General features: G+C 43.3%; 1 protein-coding gene across 2 annotated transcripts; it reads left to right on the top strand.

Moving 5' to 3' along the window:
- Positions 1-5,036: 5,036 nt before the first annotated feature.
- LOC119325693 lies at positions 5,037-14,036 on the top strand. 2 transcript variants are annotated; one of them, XM_037599410.1, is made up of 6 exons: positions 5,037-5,274; positions 5,834-5,975; positions 6,224-6,405; positions 6,528-12,726; positions 13,082-13,216; positions 13,298-13,432. In XM_037599410.1, the coding sequence occupies exons 1-5, from the start codon at positions 5,053-5,055 to the stop codon at positions 13,213-13,215; spliced, it is 6,879 nt and encodes a 2,292-aa protein (XP_037455307.1). In that variant the 5' UTR covers positions 5,037-5,052; the 3' UTR covers position 13,216; positions 13,298-13,432. The 2 variants fall into 2 exon arrangements, with proteins under 2 accessions (XP_037455307.1, XP_037455306.1); XM_037599409.1 differs by having other exon boundaries at positions 5,038-5,274; positions 13,082-13,164; positions 13,298-14,036.
- The last annotated feature ends 141 nt before the right edge of the window (positions 14,037-14,177 follow it).

Raw genomic sequence — 14,177 nt, 5'->3', positions numbered from 1 at the left:
CTCATGGGATACAGTGAAAACATCGTGGTTGATGGTGTCGAGGATGACACATTTTTTGCCGGTCAAACTGGGTTGGGTTACGACTTGGAGAATGAAAAGCACGTGCTAGTGCTTGTCACCTACGAAGAGAAGAACTTGGCAACACGTGAGTACAAACTTAAGTGTGAACTGCGGTACGTGAATGACGAAGATTGCTATTCGCTAGATCCTCCTCCTAGACTAGTCGCTGACGTGCCACCAACCTATGTCAACGGCAAAATCTTCTGGTTGGTGGAGCCTAACCTTGGTCCATTGTCTCTAGACTGCGAGATCATCGCATTTGATGTCAAGACTGAGCAATTCGAGGTTCTACAAGGTCCTCCATGCGGCAGCCAAGCTAGCGGGCACATGTCCATCCTCCAGCTTAATGGTGCATTAAGTGTGTCTTGTTCGGATCCGGGTAACAATGCCATCGACATATGGACGATGAAGGACATTGGCACCTGGCTAATAGAGTATCACATAGACCTAGACGAGTTCTCGCCGGAGTATTTGGCGGAGAAAACTACACCATTGGTTGTTGATCCAACGGGTGGACGTATTTTGCTGAACACGGGTCGATCACTGGGCTACTACGACCCCGTAACGAAGACAATGGAGAGCATCTACAGCGATGTTGATAGGGCGGGGGACAACTCAAAGTTCTGCCCTATTATCTGCCATGAAAGTTTTGTCAGCACACTTGGGTCCTTTCACGAGTGACTTAATTTTCCAGCACCAACCCATTATCCATCTTTTGCGGAAACATGAAATTGTAACCTTTTTATTTACCGTGCCATTGTTTAATTACGTCTTGTGGAACTTGAGCCCTGAGGTGGAATGATTCATACACGGCTAAAATAGACTGGTTGAAAGGACCCAGTGATTGCCCCCGTTCTCGGAAAGAAGTTTTTTTTTTTTGAGGAAAAGAAGTGAAAACCTACAAAGACTTACCAGCGATACTAGTTTTTTTGTGGGGGTCCGGCGTTAATAGTTTTCCATGAACAACCCAAAGACTTGTAAAGTAGCATGACTAACCTCGAGCAGCGCTTTTCCTGCGGCAAGTGCAGTAATTGTTTCTCCGAATTGTTGCCGGTTTCCTCAGTTGCCAACACGGTACTTCCTCCATTTTTATTTACTCTGCATATTAGAGTTGACTAAAGTCAAACTTCATAAAATTTGACCAAGTTCCTAGAAAAAAAGTACAAACATTTACTATAACAAATCTATATAATGTGAAAGTACATTCAATAATAAATCTAATAGTACTGATTTGTTATTGTATATGTTAATATTTTTGTTTATAAATTTTGTCAAAGTTTAGAAAGCTTGACTTTGACTAAAGCTAATACACAGACTAAATAAAAATGAAGGGAGTATGTTGATGTCATTTAATTTGGTCACACATTATCTATGCAAACTTCAATAAAAACCCTCTGATCAGTACTATGGAGTATATGGATTTGAATTTTGAGGACATCATCTACGCACGTGGATGTTGCCTGCAGTCTTCTTACCTTGTAGTATATGTTCTCCGCCATGTCAAGGTTTCAATCCATGAAAAAAATAGCATGCTATAATAATTAGTGTGGCCCTTCTCAAGATGCTATAGAAGTAATAGCCTGCAATATTTAAAATAGCGTTTTGCCAAAAAGAATGCCAAATATATCCCAGAAATTAAAGATTTAAACATCTAATTTTCTTTCCAGGACCATTGGCCATTGACCGGAAGAGTACGAATTTTGCTGAGCACGGGCTGGTTGTTAGGTTACTACGACCCCGAGACAGCTAGTGGCAAGATGACTTGAGATTTTGCTGAGTACGGAGTTCCAACTGCTGTTCAAGGCGGTGTGTACGCAATTGGAGCGAGTGGTCGTGGAGGGTTTTTTCCAACATGGGTGGCAGCATAACCTCCGTATCGGCCCATCACATCCTTCAACATAGGCATAGTGACGGTGCCGATATGTCATCTTTTTATTTTCTTTCCGACTATTTGTGTTTGGCTGTATGCATCCTACCTATGCAGAGGACGGGTGTTACTCATCATAATTAGTATCTTCTTGATGGTACGTTTTGAGTTAATAAAGACGCCCTCTATCGGAAAAAAAAAACCCTCCATGGCCTCGTTCTCATCCACTGCACCTACACTGGCTATCATGCCTGCAACCCTTCAACTGGTGAAACCCTGGCTCTCCCCTACTTTGTCCAAGCAAACTTGAATAAAAGCCCTTAGATCGTGATGATCGTGGATACCACCTTCAGCAAGCATAGTGACCTGGGAGTGCACGTTACCAGCTATATATATTCTCGTCTTGTATCTTCTCGGCCATGTCATGGACAATTTATTCTCAAAGCTTCATGTGCAATCATGCCACGGGATGCGGTGAGAACATAGAGCTTGATAGCGCTGAGGGTGACACAATCTTGGCAGGTCAAGCTGGGTTGGGTTGCGACTGAGAGAATGACCAGCATGTGCTGGTGCTTCTGACTAAGCCCTGAATTTTACGACATTGTAGATATTTTTCTACTGCATGTAACATTGTAGATATATATAATTTTCTCTGTAATAAGCTTTGGTTGAATTTTGCGATGTTTCTCGACCTGTGTGGTTTCAGTTTGGACTTGCAAAATTGCAACATGATAGGTTATGTCACGCCCATCTTTTCAGTTATCTTTTCAGTTTTGTTATGTCGGTCCTTACGTGACTTGTACTTTAATCTTTATGATATGAATAAGACACGTATTACCATGTAAAAAAAAGGTTATGTCACGTCCATGTACGTTCCAACTTGCATTGGCAGGCTAGGTCTAGAGTCATTGATCTATTACATCTACTCGCATACACCGGAAACCTACATATGTGTGGATTCTGCTTTGCCTCCTAAAAGGTGGCGAGCAAGAGGTGTGTTGAGTCAAACACGTACGGCATAATTAGCCTTCCGATGTCGGTACATGTACGTACGTGCCTAGGTTGGTTAAAAAATAATTGAATACTAAGCAGACGGATTGATTTCGGGCACAAGCAGCGCCCTTCCTCTCCTCCCGGCGGCTCCAACCCTAGCAGCCGCCAGGAGAGCCAATCTTCCAGTGCCGTCCTTCGGCGGCTCCCCTCCGCCGGCGACCTCAGTCGTCGGTGGTGAGGGGGGTCGTTGGATTCATGCGTGTGGATTGTTTTTACTTCGTTGTAGTGTAGATTTTTAGACTGTTCATTGTCTTGGCTTCAGCGGCGACGGTTACGGTGTTGAATAAAGATTATTCGGATCCTTCCCTGACGAGGTCATCGGCTCTATGGTTGGAGATGGATTTGAAAACCAGTCTGTTCAAGTAAGGATGGCGTGGCGGATACGGCATCCTCGTGGTGGACATGTGTCCTCGGGCTCGGCCGTTGCGGACTCGATCGTGGACATCGCTATGCATGGTTCCTTGGTAACCTCTAAGTTGACTGAAAATGAATCTGCTAATGAGGGTTACAAATTTGGTCGAGAGGAAGAAACTTATAATATTGTGGCTGCTCATGGTTATTTTGGCCGATTAATCTTCCAATATGCTAGTTTCAACAACTCTCGTTCTTTTTACAATTCTTCTTGGCTGCTTGGCCTGTAGTAGGAGTCTGGTTCACTGCTTTAGGTATTAGTACTATGGCTTTCAACCTAAATGGTTTCAGTTTCAACCAATCTGTAGTTGATAGTCAAACTCCGTAGTAATTCAGCAAGAGACAGCAACAGTGACTTTGCCCGATGAAATCCTCATGGAGGTCCTCTCCTACCTGCTGAACAAAGTCAATCGGTCGCCACTAATTGAATACATTCAATGGTACACGGCCTTGTTAGCGAGTCAGATTCATCTGTTTTCTTTTCTTGGGCTGAAAGGTTGGCCGTTGGCACTAGCCAATTAGTTTTACTTTTGGATATGCTGGCATGCGTACGTAGCCAATTAGTTTTACTTTTGGGCTGAAAGGCATGCGTACGTAGTGGCATGCATGGTTGTCTGTCTCGAATCTCTCGTCTGTCATGTTAGGACGTGATCATAACACTTGTTCCTTGCATCAAATATTCAGATGGACTACCAAGTGCAGACTTGACTTGATTTCCCTTGCATCAAATAATTTGCAACTCTTTCTTTGCGAGAGAAATCATTTGCAACTTTTTATAGCACTGTTTTTCATATTTCATCCTAGGAAAGAAGATAAGTGGAGGACTGCGATGGACGATCGAGAAAATGTATCCCTCTTTGTTTGTCACGTACTCCCTCCGTCTCAAAAATTTCTGTCTTAGATTTGTCTAGATACGAATGTATTTAACTAAAATAGGACTTGATACATCCGTATGTAGACAAATTTAAAACAAGAATTTTGGGACGGAGGGAGTACAAATTTAAGAAAACATTGTGTCGCCGAACCGATTCCCTCAAAAGGAAAAAAAATTATCGTGTCACATACCTGCAACATCTTTCGGTACCACTCTGCAATGCAAGAGGAGGATGACGACGACAACGCTGCCAAACATGGTATATTCCGCCAGTCATAAAAATATGCACGTATCTCGGTGAATAGATGATGCACCAACCGTAGACCTTCACGCAGGCGGTCGGCTCTGGTCGGGTGAAATATCGGGTAAATAAAAACAGGGGGAAAATTCAAGTAATAGAGAAACAAAAACAAAAGCTAAAATCAGGTAAATTATTCAAGTAGTAGAATCCAGTGCTTCAGTGCTTGTAGTTGTCGCTAGGGGGTCTATGGACCTGGATGTAAATTTTACTTCTAGCGTTCTTTGTACTACCTTAACAGTTGATGAATAGATCGAAAGTTTTCTTGAAAAAAATAAAATGAGTAGTAGAATCAAGCTAGCTGCTCACCTTGTGTTTCAGCTAATAATTTTGCCAGCTAAAAGAAGAAAAGCAAAAGAAAAAAAAGGCAGAAAAGAAAGAGGAAGGTGGCGTAGTGCAGCCGTGGTGGTGGGCGACGACGTCTCCGATTGGTCACAAGCCAGCCAAAATTCCACTCCAGATTCCCACCCTCGGCCCTAGACCAACTCCATGGCCGCCGCCGGCGACGACGCGCCCGCGGGGCTCTTCTCCGGCGTCTGGTCCCGCCTCCACGCCGCGGCCTCCCTCTGGCGCCGCCGGGGCCAGGCCTCCCGCGACGGCGAGCGGGAGGAGGAGGACGGGGAGGCCACCGTGCGGTCGCGCCTGGCGAGGCGGGCGGCGGCGGCGCGGCGGGTCGGCCGGAAGCTCGCCTTCGTCTCCTTCAACCTCGAGGTGAGCTAGCTCGTGCTCTGGCTCTCTCCCAAGAGAGGTTGCTTCGGGAGGTAGGGGCGCGCTTCAGGTGGTTGCTTGTATGCGCAAGCCAAGTCAAGCAGTCAGCCGGCTCGCCGTCGCTAGTACTACCCACGATCACGGATGAGCTCCTAGTTCTTACTTTGCCTGGAGAAATCCGGCGGTACCTACCGGTGAAATATGCTGGAGTAATTCACCTCCAGTTCTTTGGACAAATTTAATTACAAACCAGAGTTATTCAGTGATCTTTAGTTCACTATTTGTCGGCTCTTTCGGCATGTAGATGTAGCGACGATGCACGCACAACTGGACTGCACAATCTGTGATGTTCTTGCTTGTTTCAAACTAGTAGTAACTACTACTGTTCAGAAACAATTTACGCCTGTTCAGCTAGAATGGACAGTCTGTTCTGTTTTTGTTATTTCACAAACAATTTATGCCTGCTTGTGACAGTGATAGTAGGCGGCAGGATGTTACCTGTTCGCTGTTTCCGTGCTGGGGTTGCTACACGGATTGTTCATTTGTCTTTCGCATTGAGCAGGTGCTGGTATTCATCTACGCGTTCTGGAGGGCGAGGAGACGGAGTCTGACCTGGAGGCAGCCCATCCAGGTGCTGCCCGTGCTTGCCGTCCCTGCTCTCGCCACGCTCATCTATGCCGCCTTTGTCCGCTTCACCAGAATGCGTAAGAATTTTCGCTTCCCATTTCATGTCTGCACACACCCAAACATATGAATAATGCTGCTAGTTCTAAAGCAGTTGTCCTCCCTGGTCACAACTCACAAGTCACCCAATGTGGAGTTATAAACTTGTTTTTGTTTAAGTTCCAGTAGCAAAATCTTCCCAAACTGCTAAAATGAGTGCCTTGTAAATTCTGATAATGCATTGGTGACAAGTATCTCCTGATTGACCCCAGCTAATCTTGCTCTGCAGTTGACCTAAAGGACAAAAGAACACTTGAAAGACTTCAAGAGGACAAGCCGCAAAATGAGTGTGAACCAAGGGAGTCAGTTGACCTCAAGGACAAGGAAACACTTGAAGGACTTCAAGAGGACAAGCAGCAAACTGAGTGTGGACCAAGGGAGTTTGACCGGAACAACCAAAACAATGTCCAGGTCTGTCTGTTTGTTTCAACATAATGTTCTGCAGATAGTTTTAATCCACCAGTGCCTTTTAGTCCTGTTCTTCTGACATCGTCCTTCTAGTGAACATATTTGGTGTTTATTTGCTGGTGCAGAACTGTGATGATGTGGAAGATGCTAGTAATTCTCTGGTTGGAACTGATTCAGCAGCACAAACTGCTAAGCTTATGAAACATCGCCAGTCGAGCATTAAGCATAGAGATGATGGTGGAGCAGATATGGCTTGGGGTCATAGCAAGGATTTCCAATCAGCACCCTCAGGTGGACTAAGGATGAGAAGACTGTCAAGTTCAAAAACATACATGACCAGCAGCAGTTTTATAGAAAGAAGTGTGGAAAAGACACAGGAAACGCCATCTGTCTCTGCACATTCAGATCAGCATGTCCATGTCCCTGTTTCCACTGAAGATACTATTTCGTATCCTTTCGATGATTGCCGCAGCATGCATGTTCAACCTGCAGATACCCCTCAAGAATTGTCTGAAGGAGATGCTGACGAAGAAGGGTTTGATGGATTATGGGACATTGTGGAAACTCGTTCCAATTCCAGCAAGGAGAATCCCATATCTCCCGTTGGTTCTCATAATATTTTTTATGACGGAGACGATTCACGCTCCCCTGCATCTCCACCAGACGACCTTGTTGCTCATAATAGCTTAAATGACTTCAGCGGCAGCCCTGACTTGTCTGGTCCGGTATTACCTGCATCAGAAACCTTGAAAATGTTGCCTCCAGAAAGTGTCAGGGAGGAAGCATTGCTTGATCTGCAAAAGTCAGAAGTGTTGCATATGTATTCTTTGACTCCAAAGGAAAACCCTACTCCGAATGCAGTCAATGATAAGGAGCTGCCAATCACTCCTGACATGGGGACCTATTCAGAGTTGCTTGGCGAGGGAGTCGAGGAGACAGAATCGTCCATGTTCCATATACCAGAGGAAAGTATGCGGCCCTTCATCTCAGAGGAGGTTTTACTGGGCCCAGTTGCAGCCAATAGTATTGAACATTGCTTGGGAACTCCAGAGTTCTCTTTGTGCGGTCAAGAGACTGAAAAATTGGAAGTTGTTGGAAGTGCCAAGTTTACTAATGGCAGTCCTGAGTCAAGCTTCTTATCTTCTCCGGAGTTAGTTGTGGAGAGTGCTGAGGATGCCGCTGAGAAAGAATTATGTGAATTAAACACAAAGGAGGAGAATGCTATGCTCATCAGTATGGAGGAGCCTTTGCAAGATCCACTTATAGTGAGTACTAGTACTAGTGAACAATGCCTGGAAAGTTCAGATGTCTCTTTGTGCATTCAAGATGCCAAGGCGGGGGAAGTTTCTGGAACTATAAACTTCGTTACAGCCAATCATGAATTAATGTACACAGCGTCTCCAGTGTTACTTGCAGAAGGCGACGAGGACTTGAAGGAGGATAAAACATGTGGCTTGCATTTACTGGAGCAGAACGGCCTTCCTATAAACTTTGAAAAGGAACCTATTTTGGATTCAGCTGACACTGCTGAGGATGTCGAGATAACAGAAGTTCATGATGTTGTCAAGGAGGGTTTGTTTGAGTCAGAAGGCGAGGAAACATTTACTCATGGGAAGCTTGGTGCCGCTTCTTCGAATGCTGATAGTAACACTGAAAATTTGATAACTGACTCAATTGGTGTTCAAATTATTCCAAACCCCGACATAAATGAAGCACTTGAAGGTGGCTGGGAAGCATTTTCTGAGCCGCTACACCATGGCACTCGCCATTCTGCAGGAATGTTCTTATCTTCAGGGGAGATCAATAATGACGTCTATTCTTTGGCTCCAATGGAGATCCCTACTTCATATGCAGTCAATGGCAAGGAACTGCCAATCACCCCTGATATGGAGAGCTATCCAAAGTTCTTTGGCGAGGGAGTCGAAGAGATAGTATCGTCCAAGTTCCATATACCAGAGGAGAAACATTGCTCCGGGGCTCCAGAGGTCTCTGTATGCGGTCCAGAGACTGAGAAAATGGAAGTTGGTGGAAGTGTCAGCTTTATCAATGTCAGTCCTGACTCGAGCTTCTTATCTTCTCCAGAGTTAGTTGTGGAAGGTGCTGAGGATACCACCATCGGGAAAGGATTATGTGAATTAAACACAAAGGAGGACAATGCTATACTCATCAATATGGAGGAGCAAGCTTTGCAAGATCCACTTATAGTCAGTACCAGTACTGTTGAACAATGCTTGGAAACTTCAGATTTCTCTTTATGCATTCAAGATGCCAATGCGAGGGAAGTTCCTGGAATTACAGACTTTGTTACAGCCAATCCTGAATTAATGTACCCAGCATCTCCAGAGTTACCTGGAGAATATGATGAAGACTTCAAGGAGGATAAAATGTCTGACTCGCACTTACCGGAGCAGAATGGACTACCTTTTAATTTTGAAAAGAAACCTATTCTGGACTCACCTGTAGCCTATACTGCCGAGGATATTGTCAAGGAAGATTTGTTTGAATCAGAAGGCAAGGAAATATTTAGTTATCAAAAGCTTGTTGTCGCTTCTTCAGATGGTGATAGTAACACCCAAAAATTGATAACTGACTCAATTTGTGTTCAATTTATTCCAAACTCCGACATAAATGAAGATCTTGAAGGTGGCCATGAAGCATTTTCCGAGCCGCTACACCATGTCACTCGCCATTCTGAAGAAATTTTTTTATCTCCAGGGGAGATCAATGATGAAGAAGTCTATTCTTTGACTCCAATGGAGAGCCCTACTTTGTATGCAGTCAATGAAAAGGAACTGCCAATCACTCCTGACGTGGAGAGCTACCCAGAGTTATTTGGTGAGGGAGTTGAGGAGATAGTATTGTCCAAGTTCCATATGCCAGAGGAGAGTTTGACACCCTTCAACTTGGAGGAGGTTCTACCGTGCTCGCTTGCAGTCAGTAATATAGAAAATTGCCCCGGGGCTCCAGAGTTCTCTGTATGTGGTGAAGAGACTGATAAAATGGAAGTTGCTGGAAGTGTCAGCTTTATCAATGTCAGTCCTGAGTTGAGCTTCTTATCTTCTCCAGAGTTAGTTGTGGTGAGTGCTGAGGATGCCACCGAGAAAGAATTATGTGAATTAAATACAAAGGAGGACAATGCTATACTCATCAATATGGAGGAGGAAGCTTTACAAGATCCACTTATGGTCAGTACCAGTACTGTTGAACAATGCTTGGAAACTTCAGATGTGTCTTTACACATTCAAGATGCCAATCCTAAATTGATGTACCCATCATCTCCAGAGGTACTTGGAGAATATAATGAAGAATTCAAGGAGGATCAAAAGTCTGACTCGCACATACTGGAGCAGAATGGCCTACCTTTTAATTTTGAAAAGGAACCTATTCTGGATTCACCTGTAGCTGATACTGCCGAGGACGTCGAGATAACAGAGGTTCATTATGTTGTCAAGGAAGGTTTTTCTGAGTCAGAAGGCGAGGAAGCATTTAACTATCAAAAGCTTGCTGTCACAGATTCGGAGGATGATAGTGACACTCAAAATTTGATTATTGATTCAATGCCAGTGAAATTCCTTCGAAACAGCGACCTAAATGAAGTTCTTGAAGGTGGCCAGGAAGCATTTTCTCAGCCACTACGTCAAAGCACTCGCTATTCTGAAGGAATGTTCTTATCTTCAGCGGAGATCAATAATGATGAAGTCTATTCAAGCAACTCAAATTCATATGCCAATGTGGTGGAAGATGCTGCACCCTCTGAAGGACTTTCTAAGTTTGAAGATGAAATGTCTATTGCTTCTTTAGATACTTCCATCTGCCTGGATGAGGTTAAAAGTGCAGCTATTGTTGACATTGATATAGTCAGTCCTAAACTGAGCCTTCAAGCAGAGCTGCGTGGTGGGGGAGTTGAGGAGAATGAACAGTCCAAGTTCCATCTAACAGAGGAAATCACAACACCCTTCAATTTGGAGGCGGAAGTTTTGCTATCCCCAGTTGCAGTCAATAATAGTGAATACTATGCGGAGACTCCAGAGTTCTCTTTATACAATGAAGAGAGTGAGGAAATGGAAGTTGTTGAAAGTGTCAGCTTTGTTAAGGCCAGTCATGAGTCGAGCTTCTTATCCTCTCCAGAGTTAGTTGCAGAGGGTGATGATGATGCTAGGGAGAAAGAAACACGCGAAGTAAGCACAAATGAGGAGAATGAGACACTCATCAATTTGGAGGAGAAACCTTTGCAAGCTGCGCCTGTGGTCAGTACTACTGATCAGTGCTTGGAAACACCAGTGTTTTCTTCATCTAGTGAAGAGACGACGGATGTTCCAGAGATTGTCAGCTTTGTTACAGTCAGTCCTGAATTAAACTACTCTGTATCTCCTGAGTTACTTGCAGAGAGTGAAGATGGCATCAAGGAGTATGAAACGTCTGACTTGCACTTACATGAGCAGAAAGCCCTACCTTTTAATTTGGAGGATCCTTTTCTGGATCCACTTGTAGTTGATAGTGCTGAAGATGCATTAGCCAAGTCTGAAGTGGGCAAGATAACTGAAGTTCAAGGAGTCGTCGAGGGAGTTTTGCCTGAATCAGAAGATGAGGAAGTAGTTGACCATCTAAAGCCTGTTCTCGCCTCTCCAGATGATGATACTGCTGCTCAAAATTTGATAAGTAATTCAACATTTGCCCAGTTCATTCCAGACAGCAGTGTAAAGGAAGGTTCTCAAGCTGGTCAGCAAGCATTGCTTGAGTCTCCGCATGAAAGCACTTGTCATTCTGAAGGAACATTCTTATCTTCAGGCATGAAGATAACACCATTTGCTGGTCAGGAAGGACTTTCTAAATCTGAAGATGAAATAGCTTCGACTTCTCTGGAGGTTAGAACTGCAGAAAATTTGACAGCCAACTCTGGACCTTCTCAGTCTATCCCAGACAGCAACGGATCTCAATCTCTTCACGACCAGGAACAAGCTCCATCTGAAACACTACAGGACGTTAATTTTCTTATCGAGGGAAGTCACACATCCTCAGATGAGGGCATAAACTCTGAAATATTTTCGCTCTATTCCAGGTCATCTTCATGTGTTTCAGAGATCAATATGCTGGAATCTCTCAGAAGTGGAACATCTTCTGAACCAGAAAATGATCGTGGTTTAAGCTTTGATGAGAGGAACCGTGTGATATTTCACAACCTGGACAGTACAGAAAATTACACAAACAATCCAGCGACTGCTGAATCTATGACCAACATGATTGAAACTCTTAATATTGCTGATGAAACAACTGCTGGTTCACCGCATGAAGTTTCTTCAAACTTTGTGGACTCTTTTGTAGCTCCAGATGTAATCAATGGCATGACACAATCAGATCAACACTTGGACTTATCATCCTCTTCATTTGCTCCAGTGGTTGATGCATTTGAAACATTGCAAAGTGGTCATGTTTTTTCCGAGCCTCAACTTGAAAATGATGTTACGTTTGAGGAGACCCAAATGTCCCCTAAGGAGGCTGATGATGCTGAAAACTATTTCATCAATACAATTGATGATCCTCAAGATAGTGAGAGAACATCAACTGTAGCTTTGGAAGATGAAGATGATTTAACTCTTCATAAGGCTTACATGTCTCCTGAAGATATCAGTGAAGTCGAAAATTCTTTGGCTGATGATTATGCTTCAGATCTTCCTCACATGCCAGAGAACCACTGCTTCAGCGAAAAAGTATCACCTGAATCTCAGGACCCCTTAAGTTCTGAGGAGATTTTGGTTCATCCAGAGGGTTTGAAAACTGAAAATGATTTAGACGGTGCAAAGTCATCCTTGTTTTCTACAGAGGTCAACTTGGCTGAACTTTGGGGCATTGCTCACGAAGGAACTCTGCAACAAGATGAAACCATGTTGGGTTTTGAGGAAGCCAATTCTGAAGATCACTATGACAATTCAAGGTCCCTAGATATTCCAGATGTCACTGTGGCGGAGAGTCTCCAAGCAGCAGAGAGATCATCATCTGAGATACTTTACGATGGCATGTTCAGTTTCGAGGGGACATTAATATCTCTAGATGGTGATGACAATGCTGAGGATTTTACTAACAATTCAGGTTCTGATATGCATACTGCACAGACCGACACTACAAGTCTCCCTGGTCTTCAAGAAGGGTCTTTCAAGCCAGAAGATGAGAATGCAGTTAATTCTATCACCCCATATGAGGTTGATACTGAAGAATCAAGTAGCTCAAATCGTGGTAATTCCAGCTCCGCTTCATCTCGTCATGACATCAGCTTCATGGAGGCTCCTCGGCCCCGGGAACTGCCTATAGACGCTGGAAGAGGAAAAGGTGAATGCCTGTGTTAATAACTTTCTGAAAATAGATCCCTGTTATTGCTGTTATGCGATGTGCCGCCTTGCTTAGAAAATATTTAGATCTGAAATGAGTGGTGTTACATAGAACAACCTGCACTCACTCATAGTGCATTTATAACAAATAATGTGGCTAAGATAGTGTCCTATATGTTTTACATAATCTAAAATCAGAAATAGAAAAGAGTGCTATGAAAAAAAAAACAGTTCAATGACCTTTTTTATTGATTATTAGCATTGCAGCTATATATATGTTCATCGAATCTGTACTGTCACTTCATTGGAGAAAATGAAATTGGATCCTTATTAATTGATGCCTTCTTATTCTTCAGTTCTCATCAAGGATAAGGAACCAAAAGACGGTGAATCTGAGGTGATGAAAGAGACTGTCGAAGATTTGGATGATGACCATGAGGTGAGTAGCACTCCCTCAGATGCTGCTTTGAATTTGTATCTTCTTTGTTGAGGTGAGTTATATTTTTTCTATTTGAATTATGATTGAACAATGTAACTGAACTCTGCTTACTGGCTTGATATGATTTCTGCAGACGAAACAAGTTGTCACAATCAGTCATAGCACTGGGAGCAGTAATGTATCTGAGCTAGCTGACTTGCAGTACACCGAGTCGGTTGATGATGATACTGAAACTCTTAGTGCTCCTCTACCTTCATCTGCTGCTACAGATATTTGAAGCAGGTTAAATGATAAAGCTGCACGTGTTTCAGTAGAATGGTCAACTGCTGAATAACCTCCCACAAGAGCATCTAAAAGCTTGCAACTGGAGCTGGTTCTGTTGTGCTTTTTTTAAAGCTTCTAATACTGGAGAAGTACAGATTGGAGATTGTTCTTGTTAGTTTTGTGTGCTCAGAGGATGAGGGAAAGAAGTCCAATACATGGGGGTTTTGTACAAAGTAATACGAGAGTTCTCAAAAATCATCTTGAGGTGAAAAATTGGAATCGCCTCTGGATAGGGTTGCTTGCGCTTGGAGTGGAAATGCCCTAGTTCTTGCCTTTTGCCATCAAGAATCTAGGATTTGTTGAAAGATAAGGCTATCTTTCATAGTTTTCACTCTCTCTTTTGTTTTTTTAGTTCGGGTTGAAGTTGTATAGTTCTGTATATCTGGGTAAATATACTGCCATCAGTAGCCCATGTATAATATGTCATAGTGTGATATTCTTTAGGCAGTGGTACTTTGCATGAGTGCCTCATTTGGTGCCTTTTTTTTGTATGAGTTGAAGGGTATTAAAGCATTGCAATTTTACAACAGAAGTTTCTGTTTTGATTTTGGTAATGAGTAAAAGCGAGAGATTCTTCTAGTGCACTTCAAGTTGGTACATCATATATCTTGTCACATATTTTTCCTAGTTTTTTCATATACTCATATGCATTCTAAGTTATTTTTTCTTCAATAGTTGTTGCTATTTTT

The sequence above is a fragment of the Triticum dicoccoides genome, chromosome 6B (assembly GCF_002162155.2).
Source record: "Triticum dicoccoides isolate Atlit2015 ecotype Zavitan chromosome 6B, WEW_v2.0, whole genome shotgun sequence".
NCBI lineage: Eukaryota > Viridiplantae > Streptophyta > Magnoliopsida > Poales > Poaceae > Triticum > Triticum dicoccoides.
The sequence above is the reverse complement of the archived record's forward strand: the minus strand, read 5'-3'. Positions and strand labels throughout refer to the sequence as shown.

Bases quoted from the DNA above. Each gene is read 5' to 3' on its own strand.
- LOC119325693 (XM_037599409.1), top strand. From the start codon at position 5,053: ATGGCCGCCGCCGGCGACGACGCGCCCGCGGGGCTCTTCTCCGGCGTC. The intron at 6,406-6,527 runs GTCTGTCTGTTT...TTGCTGGTGCAG, and splicing joins ACAACCAAAACAATGTCCAG to AACTGTGATGATGTGGAAGA. The intron at 13,165-13,297 runs GTGAGTAGCACT...TGATTTCTGCAG, and splicing joins ATTTGGATGATGACCATGAG to ACGAAACAAGTTGTCACAAT.